General features: G+C 34.0%; 1 protein-coding gene across 2 annotated transcripts; it reads left to right on the top strand.

The window, feature by feature from the left end:
* Positions 1–1,026: 1,026 nt before the first annotated feature.
* Positions 1,027–27,374, top strand: LOC131935067 (protein strawberry notch homolog 1). Of its 2 annotated transcripts, XM_059291356.1 has the most exons (32): positions 1,027–1,114; positions 7,901–8,026; positions 8,754–9,161; positions 9,301–9,342; positions 10,207–10,320; positions 10,665–10,838; positions 11,353–11,658; positions 11,765–11,866; positions 12,054–12,162; positions 12,325–12,537; positions 12,667–12,751; positions 12,843–12,933; positions 13,071–13,235; positions 16,892–17,133; positions 17,236–17,389; positions 17,474–17,656; positions 17,814–17,911; positions 18,208–18,338; positions 18,465–18,644; positions 20,934–21,119; positions 21,238–21,374; positions 21,644–21,772; positions 22,060–22,195; positions 22,314–22,426; positions 22,634–22,705; positions 22,947–23,052; positions 23,154–23,228; positions 23,372–23,518; positions 23,770–23,957; positions 24,164–24,387; positions 24,481–24,671; positions 25,037–27,374. In XM_059291356.1, exons 1-32 carry the CDS (start codon positions 1,097–1,099, stop codon positions 25,327–25,329), a joined length of 4,938 nt encoding a protein of 1,645 aa, XP_059147339.1. In that variant the 5' UTR covers positions 1,027–1,096; the 3' UTR covers positions 25,330–27,374. The 2 variants fall into 2 exon arrangements, with proteins under 2 accessions (XP_059147339.1, XP_059147348.1); XM_059291365.1 differs by lacking the exon at positions 9,301–9,342 and having other exon boundaries at positions 25,037–27,373.
* Positions 27,375–27,490: the final 116 nt, after the last annotated feature.

The following is a 27,490-nucleotide window of genomic DNA, read 5'->3' as shown; positions in this document are numbered from 1 at the left end:
ATCTTTAAATTTTGTATTTGATGTTTTAAGCATCTCAGCACCTTGATTTTGCAAGCCAGCATGAGCTGCTGACCTGTGTTCCATGATGTCTTGTTTGTTGTGACACAATCTGCAGGTAATGTTCCCTCCGTACCCTTCGTCTGCTTCATTGGGTACTCCACAAATAGCATGGACATCTTTGCCACAGGATCCACAAGAATGAGCTGTACAAACAAGAGCTAAACAATACGTTACTCACAATGAAACCGCAACCAAAATAATGAAAACGCGATCACAACTTAGTCTAGATAGAACTTTGGCCAGGACATCCCGGCCAATGCGCGCATTGGCCGGCCAATGTACAAAATACGCTGTCAAGTTTAAGCACTTCGGACTTTGGCCTGTACGTCCCGGCCAGTGCGCGCATTGGAAGGCCAATGTACGAAATACGATCTTAGTTTTAAGTTCTTCGGGCTTTGGCCAAGAGAGCCGGCTAATCCGCGCATTGGCCGGCCAATCCGGGGTTTGGCCGCACTTCGGGCTTTGACCGTAACATATATATATATATATATAATTACTCTACTTCCTCCCCCCCTTTTTTTTGTTTGTTTGCCCCAGACATTTACAGCGTTAGTTTGCATTGCCATGTTCGCTTTAGTATTCAAGTTTTCACCATCGGCTAGTTAAGACTTATACATATTTACAATAGTAATGCTTATTTCTAACACGTACTTTCATTCATTGAAGATGGTTTACTAGTTTAGTATAGGCTACATAACACAGGCTTTCCAACCATGGAATGCCGTCCCTAGTGAAAGGGATGCCAGATAGTAATGACATGTGCTTTTGAAATATACGATCATTTAAATAATAATTTGATATAAAAAACTCTCTCTAAAATTATTTTAAAAATATCATACATTTATTGTTTAAATTATCGTTACATTTATTTAAACTACACATTATAATAATGATACAACGATAAGTAGATATTAGGCAAACCAAACGGAGATGTTTAATTGGACCTGGCACAAAGACCCCGTTGACTCATGGGTAAAAATAGGCAATGGCCGACAAACATCGAGAAGGTTGTGTGCTCTAAAGCAGTCCAACAAAAATGAATACAGAATCACCGGTATGAATAGTATCCACTTGATTTATGGATCTTAAGTTAAATAAACTCTCAAGGAATCATTTCTAATGGATTTATGAAAGCGTTTTGCACATAATTTGTGCAATCAAAATAACCAACGTGGTCTTTTTTTGGTAATCTATCGTTTTAGGTACGTAAAATCGCCCGCGACTAGTAATGTGAAAAACAGGTGACTCCTTACATTTTAATAATTATTTCACATTTTGAGGAGGATTTATGTTTTGAAAAATACAAAAATGTTTCCTTGTTTCATTTATGTACCTGTTTCTAAACAATTGAATTAAAACTTTTCAGTAATAAATGAATACCAGCGATGTTTCCAACAGATGCAACCATGCTCATTTACTATAGCAGCCATCTTGTTAAAGTTTTATTTTTATAGACTTATAGCGCAAGATTCAGGCGGAAGTCAATCTATTTTACAAATGGCTGCTGTTTATATAGCAAATCTTGCTTGCAGACACTGCTGTTTAAAGTTAATTTCGGGCCTATATTGATATATTTAGCCATTGATTTAGGTTTATTATTCATTTATCTATAATATTTGACACAAACATATCACAATATACTTCTATTACAGCTTTGACAATGAGGTAACGTTTTCGTACATTAATAGCCGCGGGCGATTTTACGTACCCAAAACGATAGATTACCCTTTTTTTTCCTCTTCATTTTTAATCTGGTTTTTTACTAAGAAAAAGAAGGAAAATCCGTGTTGTTTATCTACCTTGATATGTGACATTATGTGTTGTTCAATAATGTAAAAATATTTGTTTAATTTTTTTCTGTGTACGCTACTAAGTACATAGCCTGTACGATTCAGGCTAATGATCAAATTATTTTAAAATTATGAACTAATCTTACTGAAGGCCCAAAATTCTAAATTTTACTGCTAGATCTAGAGTAAAGTTCCACGTGCGGTTAAAACACCGGTGCGGTCATCGCCTGTTTATCGCTTCGTACAATATTTGTTTTGATGTTTTATACGAAACTACCGATATCTGCTGTAAACCTGTCCATTTCTAAATATATCCAGGTCAAATTATTTTGTTTTTCTCCTTCTGGAAGTCGAGTTTTTAAATTTTAAAGTTTCGAGGTATGACGTCGAAGGCGATTCTAGTTCCCCGTATGAAAAACACTAGGTCCCGGATGAGATGAATAAACCAACCAATCAAAGCTTTTTATAACTAGGTTAACTATAAATAGCTTCTACAATATGTGCGGGACACTGTACATACGATAGATTAGGCTAATAAAGCAACCTGATGGGTGAATAGGGGTGGCCGCAGCTTGGGTGTCGATTTGGGTGGTTTCACCGCGCTGCGTAACCAACGACTTGAGCTAGACTAGCCTAGTTCTAGATGCTCTACATTTCAAGCTAAGCCTAGAATCTGTATAATTTCTATTTTTTTCTGCTGTTTTAAATTATTTCGATCATCTACTTCTTCTAAATCTAGTTTGTGTCTCTACATACAAGCATATCTAAGCAAATGTTACGTTATGTCTTGTCAGTGGTTGTTACGTCCCTTTGTTATGATTATTATAGTTGCGTCCCTTGAGTCATCACTGGGTCAACTTTTAATGTCGTTAATTAATTTAATTAACATGTTTTTAATTTGGTTTTGAAATCTATTAATTAATAATACAATCAACAACACGTTTAAAATTGTAAAATATTTATTTTATTTATTAAACTAGGATTAAAACGTATAAAACACGATCGTTACGCAAGCCGGTTCAGATGGCCGCAGGGAAAAAAAGAGAGGGGAAAAAAATATCGCAAGTAGCACGTCACTAAAACATGAATATCTCAAATTCAATGCGTAGGAATATAAAATGATTGATACATATTAAGAGTAGAAAGGCAGAGGAATAATATAGTACTTTGGGTTTGTTTCTGTGTTAAACGGTTACAAAATAGCGCCCGATGAAAGTCGGGAGTTCGCTATGTGTGACCGCGCGTGGAACTTTACTCTAGGCCTAAATTTCAGGCAATCATGCATTTTGATGTAAAAAATCTAAGGCCTGTTTTTTAAATTTTGGGATTATAAAAGTAGATTCTATACAAAGTCGGTACCTGTACGTAAGGCATAAGCCTAATGACCTAAAGTTAATTTAGCATATAGAAATCTAGATCTATTGACTTTCTCTCCAGAAGAATTTTAGCAGGAAGAAGATGCTTATGAATTAAATATGAATGTTTATAAAACAGCGCTACAGTGACCTAGTTATTCTTGTCATCTATATACTACTAAAAGTCAAGTTTGTTTACATGTTTGAATATTTATTTTTTTGTTTGTTTTTTTGTTTGTTTGTTTGTTTGCCTGATCGACTATTGTGATATGTTCGACTCAATCTGGATAGCTGTAAAATAGTATGTAGGTAGAGAATAATTTTTTAATGCAGACAGACTGTTAATCACACATTTATTTAAAGACGTTAATTAATTTATTGATTTATTCATAGTTAAATTAACCGTATTTTTTAAAAAATGTTAATACTTTGAATAAACTTTGTGGGGATAGTGACGTCCCTTGATATGTTAACTTTTTGGTACGATAAAAATGGCGGACTCCATCATAGACTTTGTGGCCCATTCAAAAGTTTAACGCGTTACAAAGCTAATTTTCTGCCGGCTATAACTTAAACAATACGTCCGTTTGCTGTATTTATTACTTTCCAACACTTATATCAATTTTCAACTGTCTTTTTCATTTAGTTTTACGATAAATTTCTCTAGATCTAAAGATCAGCTATCGAAGGAAATTTATGAATCTAGCCTAGATCTAGATCTAGCCTAGATGTAGGTCACTAGGTTTCTATGTAAATTCTAGATCTAGACTTAATGTAAATTCTACATCTAGAATCTATTTCAGGCCTTAATTATTTATATAAATCTTTGTTTGGCTTATTTAAGATAAAATTTAATTTGAAAGTTAGTACTACTAGACTTATTTTTAGATCTAGATCTAGAATCTATACGCCGTAAATCAAGTTGCATAAGGAGACACATAGTATAGTATAAAAATTCACTTGTGACGTCACGAGTAAATAGCTAAAATGGTAGCGTAGTCAGCTCTCATGCAGGAGGCACGGGTTCTAGACCAATATGTCAATGAAATTTTTTTTTTCAATTTTTTTTTTTTTTAGATGTGAATGATAACGTTGCCTATCTGAACTTGGCAAGATACAGGGCAGGTGAAGTAGAGTTCATCTGTTTCTTTGTCCTAAGCATATGAAAGGATAGTGTGGTCAGATACATGCTCGGCTGGAATTGTTTTTTAAACGATAAAAACATGTTGTCTGAGACTTGGCAGGACACTGGGCAGGTGAAGTAGAGTTGAGTAGGTCACCTGTGACGTCAGTTTATGAAGGGATAGTCCGAAATCGGTGTTTTTAAAAGATAAAAAACATATATTTGAATGTGGGGTCTGTTTTTTGTGACGATAAGTGACACTGCAGTAGCGTACCGAGGAGGGGGGGGACGGTAGGGGAGGGGAGGCGGGGGGAAGGGGGGGGGGGCATCTGTTGGGGCGCCAAAATGGTTTGGAAAAATAAATTGATAGGTTGAGGGGGGTTCAAATCGAAAGTTTGAGTGGGGGGGGGGGGTGCACATCAAAAGTTTGAGGGGGGGGGGGTTCAAATCGAAAACTTTGTCCCCGGGCGCCGGGAAGGGTCGCTATGCCTCTGAGTGACAGACGTGATGTTTTTTGATGGATGACCCCCGAAACCCACAGTTATCCAACGGATGACGGGTATTCTAGTCTAAATTCTAAATGTTCACTGTTCAAGCTTCTGTGCTGTCTTGATGGGACAGGCATTAACACGATAAAAACTTAAACAGGCTATTACAATTTTTTTGTAACATGATTTTAGGCATACAGACTAGATCTCTTTACTATAGATAGGCCTATTAGTAGGCCTATATATAACAATACTCTATAACTTTGTGTATTGAACCCTCAACCCCTAACAATTCACCCGAAGTGCCACTGCTCTACCACATGGTACAGTTTTATCTGAAAAATGGATGTAATATAAGTCCATTGTGCAGCTATTAAGGGTTGAGCTTATTGCAAAACTATTAGCAGGGTTCCCACGGCCTCCTGAAATTTCAGGATGTCCTGGAATTCTCCTTGTATTTTAAAAATCCAGAAAACTCCTGAAATTTTGTAAAATGTCCTGAAATTTTACTCGCTTGGATAATTTTAGCGTATATTTTTTTCGTGCGTTAGATCTCTAGGTAATCAGATCTGACCGTTCCCAGTAAAAAGTTCTGCTTTGTCGATTCTGCGCATACAAGGCATAATTTTTAAATTATAGACCTATAGATTTAGCTGTCTTTAACCTGTAGGCTTGGTTTAATTTTTTTCTAACTTCTATGAGTGCGGCTCAGTTTGATAGGCATGAAGTTCTTTTTTTTTTAAGTTAAAAATATCAAGTAAGCCCTAATCTAATTTTTGCCCAGCTAATTTGAAAGTATTTAAACATAGTCCGATAGACCCTATATCTACTTTCTATTTACATGCGTGTTGTAATACTACCACCCTCGCATCCCGCATCTCAGTTTCTTTCCCAAGGCGGGGTGGGGGAAAGCACTGGTTGGGTATATGAAGTGAACTCTGTGTGACCCGCTAGTGATGTCATCAGCAGTATACTACAGGTCAACTGTAAGCTTAGACGAACTCAAACTGACCCTGCGCTACCATGTCTAGCTTGGGGGGGGGGGGGGGGGGAATACACTACTGGCAATTTAAAAAAAATCTGAGGTTACTTATCAGAAAACTTTATTTAACTATGTTATATTTTTGGCTGAAATTTTTTATATTTTCATGTTTTATTTTCAAAGTACAGTTTATTTCTAGTAGGCTATATCTAAGCTACTCAGGTTGATCTACTTGTTCATCAAATGGTAAAAAGCTAAAATTACAGTTAGGCTCTTTTGAAGACTTCCATTTAAATCATGATACCATGTCCATTTTAAAAGAAAAATCATGGTTTCAGCTGTTCTGTTTTTTTTATTATTATTAACATTTTTAGTACTGAGGCTGAAATTAGTGAGGTGGAGAGGGGCTAAGTCACTTGACACTGGGGTATTGCTATGATTGCTAGGCTTAATATGTTTCTTAGTAACAAAGAGGGGGGGGTGTTGAGTCATTAAAACATTAAATTATGTCCTGAAATTTTGGTTTTTTCTCCTGGAATTCTCCTGGAATTTTAAGTTCACTTTGGTGTAGGAACCCTGTATTAGGGGTAATTTGATCCCAATTTGCAACTATTAAGGTCATTGCATTTTGCATCATCTGCCAGTCAGCTTAGAGGGCAGAAGCATCTTCTAAGTAAATTCAAAGATTTTCTCCACTGTCCGACTGAAGAGAGATATTTTTATCACCATTGTAAAAAAAATCTAATCTAGATCTGGAGTAGGCCTATATAGAGGAATTAAGTCCGAACATCCCCTCCCCCACTTGGGACGTGATGTCATTTATGAATGACCCCTAATAAAATAATAGGCCTAATTATTATTAAGCCTCATAATTCTTTGATAAGCCAATGATAAACAGAATTAGAGTTAATGAACAGTAGGCCTACGTTTTATTATTAATGTTATAATTATAATAGGCTTACATCCTTCAAGTACCGATAATACTTTTAATGTTTTTCAACCAAAAAAAAAATTAAGGATTTAATGAGTTTTAGTTGGTATGGGGAAAAGGAATAAAACAAAAGATATATGTAGGCCGATACTTAAGGGTTAAAACACAATTATTTCCTCAACACATTCTAGGTTGAACTTTTGATATTAAGATCTAATAATACCTACAGAAAATTCAAAATCTTTGTTGACGCTATAAATGGATGCCATCTGATGTTGCAATAATGGAGTTTTTTTAAAAAGGGGATACTGGTAGTAATCTAAATACTCATAACCACTGTCAACACTAACACAAACCCTAACTATACTGACTATTACAATACTACCAACAACCCATAGCATATTTGGATGACTATTGTTGGACTAAGGTTACATCAATACTCCTAACGAGCCGGCCCGCGGCATAACATACGCCGCTATTTAGTTGTTTCTAATTTTCAATTATTCATAATTTGTGAATTCGACAGTACCAACGCTGACACTGAAAATATTTCTTTAAAACACTATAAGTAGCTCGTTAAGGACCATAACCCCCCCCTTCCTTCCCTCCCCCCCTCCTCCCCCCCCCCCTACGTTTAAAATCGTTGGCTCTGCTTGTAAACATTTAGAGTGAACACAGCTCACTAAAACCATGTAGGGGTGGGGAGGTAGGGAGAGCGTTTGCAGCTTGTTTTCTAACGGCTCGAAGAAGAGAATTATATATATAGATAGCCTAATTTTTTTTTTGTAATTTGATTTTAAAAAGTCCTTTAGTTGGCTTGGACTGCAATTGCTTAAATGGGTTTTTTTTATTGAACAATACAAGTTTAATAACTAGGCCTATAGGAAATAACATCTTAAATATAATCTTATAAACTCTCTGGTACAAACTAACTTCTAAGTTAATGTACATGTTCTAAATATTTACTGTAAAACGACAAATACCATTTTTTTTTGGTAAATTGTCGGTCATGAAGTAACAAATTGTAGTAGTTATAATCGGTTTGTGCAATTTTTTATAGTTATTCTTTAAATTACATGTTATAGTCATAGATTATGAAAGGCATGAAATTTTAAGTAGTTGCAAATGAATTTTATAGATTGTAATGTTTAAATATAATTTTTTTCTTCAGTCAGGTGAGGCTTTCCCTGATCTGATATCTGCTGCCTTGCGTGGCGCAGGGATATCAGGAGATGATTTGGCTTTTGATTTTAGTGATTTTGATGATGGAACTCAAGATGAATCATATGGTCTGGAGGTAAAGTTTCTACATATTAAATTTTTTATAAAATAAAATTAAGAGCATTATGCACACAATTTGTCTGAGTTTACTGTGCAGAGGTAAAATGGCGTAATAAAATTAAAGTTCCCCTTCCTAACCTGACGGTTTGAAATGAAGTAGAGTTCACCTGTTTCTGTGACCTCAGCATATAAAGGGATAGTGTAGTCACTAGGTACCCATCAGAGCTAGGTGGACTCGAGGACTTTCTACTGACTTAAACCAGTATTCAAACTAGATACTTTAGGTTAGAAGTCTTGCGCTTTACCACTAGGCCAGGCCCTCCCTAATCAATAGTTATACTATATAGTAATAAAAAAGCCATAGTAATTCCTTTACACAGTTGAAACTGTGGGTAGCTGTCACAGGCTTTTTGTGTGACTGGGTTCACGATATAAACTTGTCACAGGCCTTTCTCCTACCTTTTATATTACACATACAAAATCAAAAGACAAGCCTTCATCTTGCAAGTTTTCATATTTATTTTGTTTAACACAGGCATCGTGTCCACACCGACATAGCCATTTTCTCGCCTCTCCTCCCTTGTTCCTTTTGCGCACAGCCAGTCTCCCTGATGCAATACACACACACTCCCAAGATACAATCTACCAACATTTCACTGTTATAGTAGCCATCTACACTGGCAAGAATTTAATTGAAACATCATTAAAATTATCTTTTAGATGAGATTTAAAATATATTTCAGGCTCAATCTCAGGAAGTGGGTCAAGCCCTTTCTCAAAACATTCAGATATCTTCTGGTCATCAATTGGGGATTCATAATGCCAATTCAACAAATGTCATGCGACAAGTTGTTGGTCATAATCAGCAGAATCTACAGCAGTCTGCCATTCAGGCTAGCCAGCCAATGACAGTTGTAAACCCTCCACATATCAGACCGCAACAAACTATTTTGTCAGCTCAAATGATTCGATCTCAGAACCAGCAGGGCGCCCCACAGGGCATGCAATCATTCAGAATTATAAGAACTCCAACTAGTGTTATTCGTACACAAACAGTCCAGCCAACTCTTCAGCAACAGAAAATCCGTTGTCAACCAGTACCAAGGCATTTATTACCTCCAACTGTTGTACATCAAGTGTCAAGCCCTCAGGTATGGGTGAATTTGTATTTAGCTTTTCAATCATCTTTATTGTTTTTTGTTAAATTGTCAGTTTGAAGCTTATTAATTGCCACTGCTGCTTTAAATTTGATTTTTATTTCTGTTCTCTTACCTGTTGCGTTTTTCTTAGTCTGTAATTTTCAGATCCATCTTGAAAACTCATGCAAAAAAGGTGAAATTTCCATTGTCTTCTTGTTTCTTGTTATTACTAACATTGTCATAACCTGACTACTCCGTTAAACAAGTTTGTTAAAAAAATTTAAGTTGTCACATAAGGAGAGCTGTGCTCAACTACTTTGATTATAAACTATAAATGTTTAATTATTTTTTTTTAAAGTGAGTTTTGGATACGTTATTGATTTCTCAGTTTGTTAACATCTGTTTTTATTCATTAAATCTAATAGGCTATAAAAGTAATAATACATGGTTAAGATCTGCTCATATTTATGAATATTACTTACAGTTGTGATAAAGCTAGTTTCTCTAATACAAAAAACAGAAACAATTTTTGTCCAAATAGTATTTACTATTTATTTTAAATGAGCTATTAATCTAAATTAATACTAGGTAAAAATAGATGTTCTCTTTGAAATGCAGCTATAACTATGTAAATATTAACCCAATTATATGATTTTTTAATGAACCCATTATTTGAAATGCTCCTGTTATAGTAAAATTAAAACTATACTCCAGGAAGTATTACTTGTTTGAACAATCTTAACTTCCTAATAATAAGTACTACAACTTTTAATAATTGTTTATTTTTTGTTTCACATGATTGTCAACCAAATTTTATAATTATTTTACTACATTATATAATTAGTTGGCTCTAACATTTTCAGAATTGTTAGATTTATATTTTCAATTATTGTCAATGTGTAGGATAAGAAACTATGATGCTCATCTAACTAATGTTTGCTCAGATATTATTAAAGCCCAACTAATGGTGTACTTGTTTTTTCAGGTTTTTTTTACTATGGATTCTTAAATGAATAGGCCTGAGGTTTAAAGATCTTCTATTAATTATTTTCTATAGGTTATTGGTACATCCATCCTCTCCAATAATTCTGCTACTTTTGATGCAAGTACAAATAGAAATATAATTCGCATTCCTGCCTCATCAATGGCCAATGGCATGCCACAAGGACAGGTAAAATGATTGATCTCTTTCAAATGACCTGATTTAAATGCTGTAACTATAACTGTTCTAAAAACTAATTATGTTTGTGAAATTATTGCATAAGCTATTTAATTGTTAAAAGCAATGTAGTTGAAACAGTTTTGGGAAAATTTAAAACTTAGACCATAATTTTATACATAAAAATGTGTATTACTTTGAATTATAAGCTGCATTAAATGTACCAAATATATGTATTCTTTAAAATAAACTGCTTTTTAATACTTAGCTATTGGGCAGAAAGGAATAAAGATCATTACAATTGCAGTGTGTCATGAAACATCTCTAACTTGAAATTGTATCTTCTCTCGTTTCAGCAATTAGTTATTCAGTCACAGAATGGTCCATCACAAGTGTTGAAGGTTACTACTCGTGGTGGTAAAGCTGTCAGCACTGAAGATATTACTAAAATTGTTAGTTCATTACCAAATTTAAAAAATGGCTCCAGAATAATTGTGAATACCACCCCTGGTGCTCTTGGTGAATCTAAGGTAAAATAAAGACATATTATCATTGGATTTTTAAATGCCCTAATTTAATTCTTAGTGCTAAGATTGTTTTTTAAGTATCACCATTAAACTTGTATATGGGAGATTATGTATTATTGTAGCCCAATTAGAGATTTTTTTGCTGATCTATTTTTAACTTAGATTTATTTTCTTCTAAAATAAAAAATAAAATAATTCAAGGCATGAATGGGGAAATGGCGATACATGCAGTCACCCTCTTTGTTGAAATATTCTTTAAATTCCTCAGAAATTGAATTATCCCATTTGAATGTCCAATTTTTTGTTAATAAAGTAGAAAGGTGTTTTTTCTTTATTAATGGAAATCCAATTACTCATTTAGAAAAGAATTGCCGACCAACTCATGAAAAAAAATCTGTTGATTTTGACCTACGTCTACATTGTGATAAAATCTAACCTCTTAATCTTTTAATGTTTTAATTTTATGGAAGTAAGTAAATAATGTTTGTGTGATCATTTTCAATTATTTTCTACACAGGCAACAATTCATGTTGTGTCAAAGCCTCCAACACCTCCCACCACTCAACAGCTTCAGCCTATTGTTTTCTCAGCCCAGAGCCTACAGAAGAACCCAAATTCACTAATTATGCCTAATCCTATAATTAGCACTTTGAAAACTGCTCAAGGCATTCAGTCCTCAGCTCAGTCTCTAACAAACACCAAAATATCCAAATTACCATTTACACCAACTCAAAAAAACCCTGTCAACGTAAAGCTGGGCCAAATGGGCACTCTTTCCAGCATGCAGGCTCCTCTGAGTAACATTCCAACTGTTACAGATATGGTATGTTTTCTTACAATACATTTTATTGCTAAATGGTTTTTTTTTTAGTTTCTTTTTTGGTTTGTTTACTGTCAGTTGTATAAGTTTGATACTCACTATTTTACAGACTAATGTTGCTGGTCCTCATTTAAGAATGTCTATGTCTAGCAAAGATCTTTCTAAAACATGGAGTGATCATCAGGCAATAAGAAGGGTTCACAGTGCACAGGTAATTTTCCCCCCAAAAGGTTTTGATTTTTTGTTCAAGATTTTTTTCCAGATTATTTTCTTTATACACTCATTTATTCATTTCTTTTTTTAATTCTCTTTGCATATTCCAAACTCATTTATTCATTTCTGTTTTTTTTTTTCTTTTCTCAAATGTTGGGCAGCGCCTCTCAACTGCTATTTTTCAGAATTTGCAGCGTGGACTCTCTCAGGTACCTCAAGACGAAGAAGAGATAGAAGAAGAGGTGGAGGAACTTGGTCATGCCGAAACCTATGCAGAGTATAAGCCTAGTAAATGTAAGTAGTTTAGAATTGACATTGTGGTTATTAAGACTTTAGTGAAAATTTTGAACTAAGTTTAATGTTGAGTTTCATTTATGCAAGAAAATTAACTTAATTTTATGGTAAGAATATGGTTATTATGATAAAAATAAAAAGTATTGCTTGTTCTGTTTACAGTAAATTTTGGCAAGAAGCACCCAGATCCTGTGGTTGAGACCAGTTCTTTGTCCAGTGTGGAACCACCAGATGTAAAGTATCAGTTACGCATTTTAGATGAGGGTGTAGATGAGGATGGAAAGTTGTCCGCTCTTCAGTTGGAAGCCATTACATATGCTTGTCAGAAGCATGAGATGATTTTGCCTGGAGGTCAAAGGGCTGGATATCTTATAGGTAACATGCCTGACATTTTAAATGTGTAGTTGGATATCTTATCTGTTGAATAATTTCTATTTTAAAATTCCTGCTTTGAACCATAAGTTTTTAATATTGTAAACATAAATACATTTTGATATAAATTAGGTGATGGTGCTGGTGTAGGAAAGGGTAGAACCATAGCTGGTATAATTTTTGAGAATTATCTAAAGCGACGGAAAAGAGCTCTATGGTAAGTAACATTTTGATTGTTTATTAGTCACGATCTATTTTTAAAAAGTATCATTTATAGCATTAGTCTACATGACAACTTGTAACTACAGGTTGAGTGTGTCGAATGATTTAAAAGTTGATGCTGAAAGGGACCTACGAGATATTGGTGCTAATCACATTGAGGTTTACCCTCTAAATAAAGTAAGTTTATTTCGAAAAATTTAGGTACATTGTACTTTTAAACCTTCATCACTTTTGTACAAATAAAGTTTGTATTGAATTATTCAGTTTCATTGTATTTTTTAACCTTTATCACTTACTTTGAACATTTTTTCCAGTTCAAATATTATGCCAAACTATCAAGCAAGGAAAACGGTAGTTGTAAAAAAGGTGTGGTATTTGCTACCTATTCTTCTCTAATTGGTGAAAGTCAAGCAGAAGGAAAGTACAACACTCGAATGAAGCAGTTGCTAAAATGGTTTGGCAGCAACTTTGATGGTGTGGTATCCTTTGGTTAAAATAAAATAAAGCTACTTAAATATGTAGACCAAAAGTTCTAATTGGTTATATCTAACACAGGGTTCGTGCGGCCTCCTAAAATTCCAGGAGGTCCTGGAAAACTCCTGGAATCTTAAAAACGTAAAAATCTCCTGGAATTTGAAAAAATATAAAAACCTCCTGGAATTCTCCTGAAATTAAAAAAATTCTCCTGAAATCTCGTGAAATTTTATTAACCCGCGGCGCAAAACCCGACCGAAATTATTTGATTTTGTTCCGCCAATAATTGAATAGTAGTTTTTAAATGGGACGAAAATAAACGCATCGGCCGTCGTCCGACTGAATTGCACTGCCGTGATCTACACATCCTGTGGCACAGCCGAGTGTGTGGTCACGTGATGCTAGGCGATTAATCCGAATGGATGATACTATAAACAATTTCTAAAGATAGACAGGCCTACATGTGTTCCCGTGTTTGACTTGTCGGCTTTTGGATTTTTAAAGTAGACAGGCATGTTTCATAACTTTGTCTTAAACTATTGAAACAGCAAAAACAAGTTGTAGTAGTATTTACGGCTCAGGACTAATCGTCAAAATTAATCTTCTTTAGAAAACCCGGAAAGCTGCAATCCAATCAAACAATGCTGGTTTGCGTAACGTTTCATTATTTTATTTTATACATTAATTTTTCGTAAAAATGGCTATAGAAAATAAATTAAATTTTTCCAGTGGCTCTTTTTTTCGGTTGACTAAAAATTGTTAATACGCTTAATACTAGCTTGCCAAATCAACCAAAATGGGCTGGGGTGGGTGGGGGAAGACACTGACCATCCTACACGGTATGTAACACCCAACGTAACATCTATAGTCTATAGCCTCAACCCGCCCCCACTACGCCGTGCCGTGACGCGACAAGCTGACGATCGTCGCCTTTGATGTTGTGTAACACTCGTACTGTGGTTTCATACCCCACCACCCTTCCCCCTTCACTTTGTGGAGTTGATGTTACTAACCCTTGGGCATAGATCAAGAAATCTTGCCAGACTTTTGTCTCTGAAATTATATAATATTCATCTGACACGTTCATCGGGTTGGCCGACTAGCCTAGCATCATTGGATTTGGCATCCAAAAATCAATAAAATATCACGAAATGATATTAATTGGTGAAGTCTGCTTGCATTTATACCTCTTTTATAGTGAAAAACTCTTTAAAATTTGGTCCATACCCTCCCAGTATTTTTCCTCTTTCAGGGTCTATCCGGGTTGTCTGAAAAATCTGCTATTTTTTTTAATGACAAAAAAAAAATCATAAATTTTTTGTTTATGGTCAGATTTTGAAAATTCTAACTGGTCTGTAGTCAGATTGATAGCCTCTATCCTAATATGTAACTTTTACTGAAATTAAATTTTTGTATTGGCTTAGCTAATTAAATGTATTATTAAGTACGCTTTTTTAAAAAAAAATTACAAATTGGGTTTCTTTTTTGTTTTTAAAATCTCCTTGAATTTTTTTTTTAAACTCCTGGAAAAGTCCTGGAAAACTCCTGGAATTTTATTTGAACTTTTGAGCATGAACCCTGCTAACAGTAGCTTTAAAAAAAATGTGCTGTCTGATGCTTTATCAATGATGAAAATTTGAGCAATTATTGATTTAAGATGATCAGCAAATGATAGGGCTGAGATAAAGCATTGTAGCAATTACTTTACATCCATACTTCTGATTATTATATGTGAAAAATGTTAGTGTTCTCTGAACCATTACAAAATCATGGAGATTCTTTCTTGCTAGCTATAACTGATACATCTGCATTTGGGAGGGTTATAATTCTCTTACTGCTTAACAGCTTTTTCTCTAATATATAAAATTAGATTGTAGTGCGTTTATAAATTGCTGTCTTTAGTTTAATAAATATTGCTGCATTCCAAGTATGTGGTTAGTATTATTTTGTAATCAAATGTGTAAATGAACCATAGATAACCCCACTATATATAACTTTTATTTTAATGCATTTTTGATGCCTTATCTGTGATGAAAATTTGAGCATATATTGATTTTTGATGATCAGCAAATGATAGGGCTGAGATAATGCATCATAGCAATATCTAATTAATACATGTGAAAAATGTGTTTTAATGTGTTAAAGTTTGGTACAATTTTAATTCCCTTATTGCTAAACTGCTTGCTTTTCTTGTATAGAAACTAGACTATATTAATTTTATAAATTGATGTCTTTAATTAAATAAATTTCTGCATTAAAGTATGTACAGTTAGTATTATTTTGTCATGAAAAGTTATGATAACCCAATTTAAATATAACATTTGTATTGGGGCTTTTTTTAATGCCATATCTTTGATGAAAATTTGAGCATATATTGATTTTAGATGATCAGCAAATGATAGGGCTGAGGTATGGCATCTAAAAACATAATTGTATCTAAAACAATATGGAATGGGTTTTATAATTTCTTACTTCCTCGTATAACGGAAGTATTGTAATTGTGCAAATTTTTTAATAAGCACTGATTTTCTGCTTTATTATAAACACAATGTTCACAATGTTTTCAACATATTAGAAAGTTCAGAGGAGATCACTCCCGGTATATTATTTTAAATATTTATGCATATTAAGTTGTAAGCATTCTGCACCCCAATATCATTTATATACAAAGATCAACCATTGCCTATTTCAGCACACATGTGTGGTAGTTTGCTAATATTTCTTCCCTTTATGCCTTCATCAGTGATGAAAATGTGAGCAAATATTGATTTTAGATGATCAGCAAATGATAGGACTGAGATGAGGCATTATTAATAAAGTAATGTGATCTATAAAATAGTTGCAAGCTAAAGAAACAATAGAGTAAAGTGTTAGCCTTTTGAAGCTGTGGTCTGTGGGTAGATGAAGTGACCTCCACATATGAAGAGATAGTGTGGTCAGCATTATAACCAACTGCCTTTTGTGAGTGAGGTTTCCATCAGGGCTGGACATACTTCTGGCCATCCTATAGACTCAAGCCCAGATCTGAACTTGTGTGCTCTACCCATCTGACCATGCCATCCCATAAAGAAGCATCATAATGCCAAAATAATTTTACATCTCTTACCAAAATTAACGTTGCATTATTTTTTGCAAGAATAGTTTAGTGATATTTATTGGTTGTATACTTTATTTAGCTCCCGTTCTTTAATGCTTTATCCATGATGAAATTCTGAGCAAATATTGATGATACATGATCAGCAAATGATAGGGCTGAGATAAAGCATCTTCTAAAAATTGAATTGGTTTTGTTATTAAATATTGTCTTTAGAAATTTTTATTGTGTAAAATGATGCTGAAATTATTTTACACCTATAGTAGTATCAATGTTGGCTTCTTCTAACACAAAAATAGCTTAGTGCTTTATATTTGTTGTTTTGCTCTCTCCAAGGCCTTATCAGTGATGAAAACTATGAGCTAATATTGATTTTTGATGATCAGCAAATGATAGGGCTGAGATAAGGCTTTATTTTAGAGCTTTGAAAACTTTTTACGTTATTTTTTGCCTAACTGCATGTTGGATAATTGTGCATTACTTAAATACTAATGTTTTTAATGTTCATACACTTGCAAGGTTTTTTTTTAAAAACTCTTTGAAAATATAATCCTTAACTTGTCGTATATTATTTTTGATGAGTGCCACAAAGCAAAGAATCTTTGTCCAACTGGCTCAAGCAAACCTACTAAAACAGGTCAAACAGTATTAGAGCTACAGAATCGCTTGCCCTTGGCTAGGGTTGTGTATGCTTCAGCTACAGGAGCTACTGAGCCCAGAAACATGGCCTATATGACTCGGCTAGGTCTCTGGGGAAAAGGGACACCATTCAATGAGTTTAATGATTTCATTCAAGCTGTTGAGCGAAGGTATGTTAACCTATTTTAAATTATTACATGTGATTTCTTAGTTTTCTAATATTTGGTGTTAAACGTTATTCAAAAGCTTTATCAAATTAATTAAAATTTCAGAGGTGTTGGTGCTATGGAGCTGGTTGCCATGGATGCAAAATTGAGAGGAATGTACATAGCCAGACAACTCAGCTTTCATGGAGTGACATTTAGAATTGATGAAATCCCTTTGGAAAAAGATTTTGTGAAAGTTTATAACCTTGCAGTTGAAATGGTAATTTTTAAAAAAATATTTGCAAAAATAGTTATTACAAAACCATAGTTTATTTTTTTAAAGGAAAATTTTTTTTTATCACAGTGGGTAGAAGCAAGAGAGATGTTTCAAAAGGCAGCAGAACTAATTGAGGCTGAGCACAGAATGAAAAAAAGCATGTGGGGTCAGTTTTGGTCAGCTCACCAGAGGTTTTTCAAATATTTGTGTATATCATCAAAAGTGAATCATTGTGTAGATCTTGCAAGAGATGCAGTCAAGTGTGGAAAGGTATGAATTTCCTATCAACACTATTATACTTTGATTAATAAAAAAACTTATTCTTTATTTTAATATCATTTTATTACTGTAATTACAGCTGTGTTCATTTTTCTATTAAATTTTTATTTTTCCCTGCTATTTATATAAATTAATTTTTTTGTTACAGTGTGTTGTGATAGGTTTACAATCTACTGGTGAAGCTAGAACTTTGGAGCAAGTAGAGGAGGCAGGTGGTGACCTGACTGACTTTGTATCCACTGCCAAGTATGTCTTTAGTGAACCTAGAATTTTATATGAATATATAATAAATTATAGGTATTTATTATAGCCGCTTTGAATTCTTTTTCAAAAAAAATTTCAATTATCCCTTTATAACTTGTACTGTATAAGTCACAATACCATTTTGCAAACATCTAATAAATAATAATTGACAATACTCCCTTGGGCCTTTATTGATAGTAATTTATTTATGGCAGCTGTTTCTTTTGTGACTAAAGCTATTAAAATTATTGGGTAGTAATGAAATTAGTTATTGTCACACACATCTCTTGTGTCTTTAGGGGTGTGTTCCAATCTTTGGTTGAGCGTCATTTTCCTGCATCAACTCGTGGTAGAGCTATGGACATTATCAAGCAAGTCAGCAATAGCCATAAACAAAAACAAAAAGATTCTCCTAACTCGTGGAAAAAAAGTAAAAGTTTTAGAAGTTCATAATAGTTTTTTAAATGTTTGTTTTATCTTTAAATATTTATTTTAAAAAGTAAGCTTAGTTTTAAATTTTTCTGTCCTTCATCAAAAACTTGTTTGAATTTTTCAGATTCAGATGAGCCTCCAAATAAACGTCAAAAAAGAAATAATGACGATAGCAGTGACCCAGAGAGTAATGATTCCTCACCAGATATAAGTGACATAGATTACATGTCCTCTTCTGAAAGTGAATCTGATAGTGATGATGAAGAACGCAACCCTTTTGCAAATGGTTGGGACAGTGATGATGGTAAATAGTTTTTTGTCATTTAAATTAAATCAGGGTTCCCGCTGCCTCCTGAAATTTCAGGATGTCCAGGAATCAGGGCTGCCTACTTGTACGGTTTTGCCCGTAACTTTACGATTTTGACACCCAGGTTACGGAATTACGATTATGCTGCAAAATTACGGTTTTGATTTCAGTAAAGATCAAAATCGACTTAAGTGTAAAAAAAAAAAAATTTCTGGTGGTAACTTAACTTTATGTTCCTGGTCTGAGTTTTATATTTTAATTAAGCTAGTTATATTTCAGTGTGTTATCCGGTTCTAAGGTTCTCAGCCTCTTCCGTAACAATCCCCCTTCCCTTCCCGCTCATGTCATGGCTGGCGGCAGTCGTGTTTATATTGTGAACTATTGACCCCGCAAGTGGTCTGTGTTACCTCATGAGCCGGTGTTGTCCGGAGAGAAAAAAAGGGTGTGGCCTAAATCATTGAAAGTCTGGTCGCGCAGTCTGGCTAGACATTTGCTGAGGCGGTATTACGGCTAAATGCCTAAATAGCGAGATATCGAGGCATTTTGTTTGAGATGTGCGAGAAGACAAGATTTTACTAAACAACGAGATCTAGGCTCACCTAGATCAATTACGGATCATATTTTTAAAATTGTTCTTTTCTTCTAGATATTACATTGATAAAATGTAGATTTAAAAAAAAAATATTCAAGAAATATGCTAATTCTAAACATCGTCACCCGTCGGCCACTTACGTTTTCTTGTTCGCGGGAGAAAAAATCCTGACATACACACAGTCGAGGGGTCACTGAGTTCACATTGGTTTAGATATCCGTAGTGTTGGCCTATTCATACGTCATACTACTCATTGCAAGAACAATTCCTATTTGAAATTTTCCATTGTCGCCTTACATTCTGAATTTAACGGCGTTTTTTTTTAAAACTAATTATTAGTCCATAAAATAAAAAGTAGCACGAGTCGCAGACTGTCATCATTACGCTGATGAGCTTTACGATCATATAATATGGGTCTTATTTACATTGTATTTAAAAAATTTGTAAAAATACTGAAATTTACGGAAAACCTATGCTCTTGTTACGGGGAAAATTTTTTTGGGGTAGGCAGCCCTGAGGAATTCTCCTTGAATTTTAAAAATCCAGAAAACACCTGAAATTCTCCTGGAATGTTAACATTTCTCCAGAAATTTTGTAAAAAGTCCTGAAATTTTACTAACTTGGATAATTTTAGCGTATATTTTTTTTCATGCGTTTGATCTCTAGGTAATCTGATCTGACCGCCCCCAGTAAAATGTTCTTCTTTGTCGATTCTGCACATACATGGCATAATTTTCAAATTATAGACCTGTCTTTAACCTGTAGGCTTGGTTTAATTTTTTCTCACTTCTATGAGCGCGGCTCAGTTTGATAGGCCTGAAGTTCTTTTTTTTTTTAATTAAAAATTTTAAGTAGGCCCAAATCTAGTTTTGTGCCCAGCTAATTTGTAACATAGTCCGATAGGCCCTATATCTACTTTCTATTGACATGGATGTTGTAATACTACCACCCTCCCATCCCGCATCACAATCTCTTTCCCAAGGCGGGGTGGGGTAGTGCTGGTTGGGTGTATGAAATTAACTCTGTGTGACCCGCTAGTGATGTCATCAGCAGTATACTACAGGCCAACCATAAGCTTAGATGAACTCAAACTGACCCTGCGCTACCGTGTCTAGCTGAGGGGGAGGGGGTGAATACGCTACTGGCAATTTTAAAAGAATACTTAGAAGTTACTTATCAGAAAACTATATTCTATTTTTGGCTGAAATGTTTTATTTCCAAAGTACAGTTTATTTCTAGTAGCTATATCTAAGCTACTCGTGTTGATCTACTTGTTCATCAAATGGTAAAAAGCTAAAATTAGTTAGGCTATTTACTTTTGAAGACTTCCATTTAAATCATGATACCATGTCCATTTTGAAAAGATAAATCATGGTTTCAGCAGTTCTGTTTTTTTATTATTATTGACATTGTTAGTATGGAGGCTGACATTAGTGAGGTGGAGAGGGGTTAAGACACTTGACACTGGGATATGGCTATGATTGCTAGGCTTAATATGTTTCTCAGTAGAAAATTGGGGGGAGGTGTTGAGCCGTTTAAATGTTAAATTATGTCTCGAAATTTTGGTTTTTCTCCTGAAAAACACCTGGCATTCTCCTGAAATTTTAAGTTCACTTTGGTGTAGGAACCCTGTAAATAAAACAACATGCTCTCTGTTATATTAATGTTTTGTATGTTTTACTTAAAAATGATAGATGATCCTTGGTGCCAGAAGAAGAGAAAGAAAAAAGAAAGCCCTAAGAAAAAGAAAAGGGAGAAAAAGAAAAAGAAAGATAAGGATTCCAAGAAGAATGCCAGTGATGATGAAGATGCAGTGTTTGATAAAGCTCTGGCTAAAGCTGGCCTGTTAAATAAAACCTCAACTAATGGATTTGATGGCCGTAAGAATTTCTTTTTAAGGTTGTCATGTATTAATATGCTTTATAAACATGTATCATTTTTTATTTGAAGGCTAGTCATGTATGTTCTACGTCAGATATTGATTTTAAACTCTTTCAGATTCTGGAAACTGGGAAAAGGCGAGTGCAATGAAATCTGAACTTTTGGCAAGAATAGAATACTTGGGTGAGAAGCTCCCACCAAATACACTGGATCAACTGATAGATGACCTTGGAGGCCCAGAGAGTGTAGCTGAGGTGAGCTGACATAATATTTTTACTTCACCATTAAAATTTTGCAAGTAATTGATTTGAACCATATCAATGACGATTCATTAGAGCCTTTTTTTTAACATGATTTTTTTTCTTTGATTATGAATGATAGGACTGAGATATGGATATCTATCTAAATCATTTTAAATAAAATGTCTGACAAAAAACACTAAAGTACTATCTTTATTAACTAGTTGCTTATATGTTTTTAACTTTTTTATTTACTAATATTAAATTATTGATTATCCCACTAGATGACTGGTCGCAAATCACGTGTTGTTTCTACAACTGATGGAGTACAGTTTGAATCTAGATCTGAGGCTGACGTTTCTCTTGAAATTCTGAACTTGACCGAAAAACAGAGGTTCATGGATGGTGAAAAGGTGAAAACAATTTATATTGTACAATTTATACAATTTCAGTTAATAGCTGAACTTATAGTTATGGAATTATATTATGCAAGGAAAAAAATTCTTGGTATTATGTTTCAGCCATATCAGTGATGACATTTTTAAGAGCATTTACAATGAATATATTTTAATATTTATTGATTTCTTTTACAATGATAGGACTGAGATATGGTTATCTATCAAATTTTGAGTCAAGTCTGGTAGAAATAAAACCTGAGACGATGTTAAAAATTTTAATTTATTTTCTTTTAATTTGACAGTTTATAGCCATTATCTCAGAGGCAGCCAGCTCTGGTATATCTCTCCAGGCAGACAGAAGAGCTATAAATCAGAGAAGAAGAGTTCACATTACATTAGAATTACCCTGGAGTGCTGATAGGGCTATACAGCAGTTTGGTATGGCATTCATTTCATTTTTTAAATATCTCAAACTTAGACTAAGAAAGTAAAGAAAATAAAGAAAATAAAAATTTAATGACTTCTGAGACTAACTGGCTATTGGGACTCATTTCAGGTCGTTCACACAGATCTAACCAAGTTAGTGCCCCAGAATATGTCTTTCTAATATCTGAGTTGGCAGGAGAGAGAAGATTTGCATCTACTGTAGCGAAACGTCTGGAGAGTTTGGTAGGACTCATCACTTAAATATTGAGTTAAATTTCTTTGCTAGAAGTGCTATTTAAAGTGTATGATGCATACAAAAAGTTTGTATACATTATCCAATAAATATATTTAAATTTTTATGTATGAAAATGCCAATAGAAAAATATTCCATTATTTCAAGAAGAAAGCATTATTCTTAGCTTGTTTGTTTTTTTTTTTTTGAAATTTTAGGGTGCTTTAACGCATGGTGATCGCAGAGCTACAGAAACTAGAGATCTTAGCAGATTTAACATTGATAACAAGGTAGATTATCAACAACAGTAAATGTTTTTAAGGACTATTATATAACTCAAATAAATTGTAGTGACATTCTCATATCTACATCTTATTTTTTTTTTTTTAAATTTAAATTGAACAGCATAGATCAACCTTTTGAAGCTAAAATGTAATATGTATTTGAAACATTCTTTTATAGCATGAATTCTAATAAAGAAATATGGTACATAGTTTCCCTTTTGATGAGTATTTTAAAATGTATTAACAGTATGGCAGAATGGCTCTGGAAACTGTGATGAAGTCTGTGTTAGATATCCCTTGTGACATTCAAGCTGTATCACCACCCAAGAATTATCAAGGAGATTTTTTTAAAGGTAACTTACCATCTATTAGAGTATGGTTATTTAATTATTTTTTATAAGAATAAATAAAATAAAATTGATCATAAATAACGCTGTGTTGTTTGTTTTTACAGATGTTAAAGAGGCTTTAATTGGTGTTGGTATGATTTCTGTTGATGAAAAGACCGGTGCAGCTGTCTTAGAAAAAGGTGAATAAATGTACCTGTAGTGTGTTTAAGACTGGGATCTTTTTACATATTCAGAAACTAACCTTTTAAAACTGGCAGCTTTTTAATATTGTAGTCTCAAGATCTTATGATTTTAACATTAACCTTGTGAAATATATCCCTAGATTTCAACAATATATCAAAATTCTTGAATCGCATACTTGGGATGAAAGTTGCAGTGCAGAATGCTTTGTTTAAATACTTCACTGAGAATTTGACCTCCATTATCTTAGAAGCTAAACGTAATGGCAGATGGGATATGGGCATTATGGGTAAGTGCTTAGTTAGATTATGTTAAATCATTTTTTATCATAATGTTAAATTGGTTTCAAAGTTTATCTCGGTTATTTTTGTTTTTAAATTTGTTTCAATAATTGCTGGAATTTTTAGCCTCTCTGTTCCAATCTGTTTAAAATCTTTCTTTTTTTTTAGTTTTCCTTTGGGAGAGTTATAATGTGCCTATAGCTGTCTATTGTTTTGTAATGTGCTGTTTTCAAAGCATGTCTTTTTCTCTTTATTTTAGATCTTGGCTCTGGCCAGGAAAAGGTTAGAAAAATAGAGACAAAAGTATTTGTTGGGAATACATTGACAAATACAGCAAAGACTGAGTTGACCAAGTTTGCTGTAGAGAGGGGAATGCACTGGCAGCAAGCTATAGAGCTATGGAGAAGATGTGGATCAATGGATGAAGGCTTCTACTGCTCTCTTCAGGTCAGTATATACATATTCACTTAATTGTAATTCAAATATTCACAAAATTACCTAAATAATTGTACATAAGTATGATGCTGGATAAATACATGATAAGTCATAAATTAGTTACATGTTGACATAGTTTAAAAAGCAATCCTACATTCAAAGTTTGTTTCCTTAAATATTTGTATTTTGTTTTAACTGAGATATGAATTTGATTTCAGGATCGCATGTGCAAGAAAACTGTTGTGCTGGTTGTCATCCATGGTAAAAATAAGAAAAAAGAGCTGATGTATAATGTCTACAGACCAAACACTGGTCTACAAAGTCGGCCTGAGACTTTAGAAGAAATCAAGAAAAAATTTAAGAAATGTCTGCCTGATGTTGCAGAACCTCTATGGGAAGACCAGTACGCCTTCTCTGAAACACAGTGCAGTCACAAATATTTGTAAGTAAAAAGCTACATCACTAACATTTTTTCCTACAGTTGGGTTAATTGTGATAATGTTAAAGGTATTATAACAACTCCACTTTTCCCCAGGCGAGGCAGTTGCAGGAAAGCAGCCACAGGACAGCAGTGTGACTTTGGTTTACGTACCAGGTTTTATCATGTGCTGAGTGGGTCTGTGTTAAGTGTCTGGAGTAAGGTTGAAAGTGTTCTTGTGGGTTTGAGTGCCACTTCTAGAATGCAGATTATTCGTCTCCGCACAGAAGATAATCAAAGAATTGTTGGTGAGTAGTAAGAAAATATTTTTGTTTGGTTTCACTGTGTAATTAAACAAATGGCTAATGGTTTGTGGGACGGAGTGGTCTAGCGGTAGAGAGCTGGACTGCTAACCCGTAAGCCTCGAGTTCGAATCCGGGTTCAAGTCATTAAACCGTCCCTGAGTCCACCCAACTCTGATGGGTACCTAACTCACGTTAGGGAAAGTAAAGGCGGCTGGGCATAGTGCTGACCACACTATCTCTTCATATGCCGAGGTCACAGAAACAAGTGAACTCTACTTCACTTGCCCCACACTTGCCCCATAGACCGCCAGGTTTGAAAGGGAAACTTTACTTTTTACTTTACTAATGGTTTGTGCAAACCATTTCAGGGAGCCTGATCCCACCCAATGCTGTGACAGCTCTAGAGAGGACCCTAAGCCAAGACTCCGGCAAGACCTACACAGAAAAACATGACAACCCTTTCAACTACCAGCCATACATTCCTGGCAGCAACAGCAGCCACTACAATCTTACTAACAATCAAAGTTTCAACGTCAGTACCACTGCAAGCACCAGCAACAACTTCAGCTCAGAGGTCAATGACAACAACAACAGCAGCAATGAGAGGGCTGAGGAGAATGAGCCCCCTGAATTGCTCAGTATGCCAACGTTGGTTTGGTAGCATTTGATTACAACAGGGGAAATTTATTTATATTTAAAAGGATAAATTTCATTTGGACAAGAAGTAAAGTTTCTTGGAATTCTTTCTTAATAAAGTCTTTCAGTTTTATAGTAAGACTCACACAATAAGTGAGTGGAGACTCAACACAGCATTTGAGGAAGTTTTAAATGTATTGAGAGCACTATTTGTATTTATTAATTGTGAAAAAGGATTTGTTCCAGTGATTTGCTTTTTTAAAGTTTTTTAAGACATAAACTTAGAGTTGTATAATTATGTTTTATAATTATTGAAATGTTTATTTATTAAGTAATAATGCTTTTTGATACATTTCCATTGCCATTTTTTTTCCTTCACTTAATGGGATCAAACCTTTCTTGTGCCTTAAATACCGGTCTGGTTAATAATTTTTTTAGTCTGGATGGTGTCATGACTGACACTTGAATGTATGCCATATGTTGTTGGGCTGGTAACTACCAGTAGCAATGACTCAAAACTTGCAGCAAACATTTAATCACAGAATTGGGGGGAAAACAAGTACTTTGTTCTCTTTTCTTTAAAGAAATCCAGTTAATTTTAAGCAAAATGTTCATTGTTGTCAAGATTATTGAAAGTTAATACTGACAACATTTGAACCTTAATATTGACAACAGCATATAAAAGGTTGGTATTTGATATATAGGTTTTTATCGAATAGGTTGATGTCATTCAATGTGGATACAAAAACTATTGAACTACTGTCAATATGCATTTGCATAATACTGAAATTCTGCATTACTACTCTAAGAATTAAGAGTATCGTACCTAAATCCATAGCTGAAGAAAATCCTGAAGATCACATCTAAAACCTGTAGGAGGGTTGTTGTATAGTTTACTGTTAGAGATAGATGGTCACAATGACACGTGTGTAAATAATTGAAGTGCAATGTGTAAAGTTGACAGCACCATTCATTCCTTGATATATTGTTGTACAGACAGAGTCTTTCAAATCATCTGTGAATATCTTGTGTAGATCTGAGTGTACTAAGTGGCAAAACCACATTTTAGAGATGTGTATGAATCAGTTAATTCCTTACATTCTTGTACATATCTTTTCATGTCATTTGTTTTCAACCAGTTGTATGGAAATATTGATTCAACCTATTATTTAGTTGTAATAGTGGGGAGACAGGAAGTATTACCTTTTTTCAATACGTTTTAGAGACCAATTTCTAATAAGTGTCCTAATTGTAAGCGTTTCTGCTTTGATGATGATTAAAAAATTTCATGGCTAAATGTAACTTGTATCGGTCAAATAAAGTTTGCATAATAAAACAAAATGCTACAGTAGCTGTTCATCAGCTTGGTGCTAATACTGTAACTTCTCACTCTTCACCCTTATAAATAAACCATCTTTTTTTTGTATAAATAAAGTTAACTATTTAATTCATTTCTTGAAAGCATGATAGAAAGTATGTTCACCCACTTGGACCAGGGATTCTGACTGGGTCATTTTTCATAGTCAAATGTGCCAAAAACAATGCCATATTAATGTCACTTGCAAAGCTTTATACAATCTTTTTGAGATACTTAATTTTTTTGTTTGTGTTGCAAGTATATTCTAAAACACCAAAAAAAAAAATTTTCATTTGATTTTGAGAAATTAAATCCTTTCACCAGGACACTGTTTTTAAATGTTTTGTCAGTTATAGTGCGGAAGTTTCCCCCCTAACATTGCTTTGTTTTATTTTTCATATTTGGATGAGCCATCTGTATATATAAAGCATCCTTGATGAAGTAAGGACCTTTAATGTTTGAAATTAATTAATGTGTATCTCTTTAAAGTGCATTGTGTTTCCCTGCTGTTAAGATTGTATCCATGGTAGGCATATACTTGCCCAATATGCCTAGCTTGCATGGTAGTTATGTATGAACTGTTAATATTAGAGTTGATTCAAATGTATTTTATTTTAATTTGTTCCTTGTGAACTTGAAAAAACTTACATGGATATGATGTAATTAAAAAAAAATTTGAAGAATTTATTACATTGTTTGTGATGCAGTTTTCTGTTTATAAAATAACAAACGCAATTGTGGGTAAACAAAAATGCTATATTCAAACAAGAACATTTCACCAATACAAAAACTAACACTTCATGTAATATACATCTTACACAAAACTGCT

This window comes from Physella acuta, unplaced genomic scaffold, assembly GCF_028476545.2.
Source record: "Physella acuta isolate Inbredline_101_S28 unplaced genomic scaffold, ASM2847654v3 ptg000012l, whole genome shotgun sequence".
NCBI classification, from domain to species: domain Eukaryota; kingdom Metazoa; phylum Mollusca; class Gastropoda; family Physidae; genus Physella; species Physella acuta.
This window is presented reverse-complemented; position numbering and strand designations above follow the sequence as displayed.

What these genes read in the sequence shown, in the direction of transcription:
- LOC131935067 (XM_059291356.1), top strand. An exon ending in ATGGCATGCCACAAGGACAG is followed by an intron (nt 10,321 to 10,664) that starts GTAAAATGATTG and finishes CTCTCGTTTCAG; the next exon opens with CAATTAGTTATTCAGTCACA. An exon ending in ATGCAGTCAAGTGTGGAAAG is followed by an intron (nt 17,657 to 17,813) that starts GTATGAATTTCC and finishes TTTTTGTTACAG; the next exon opens with TGTGTTGTGATAGGTTTACA.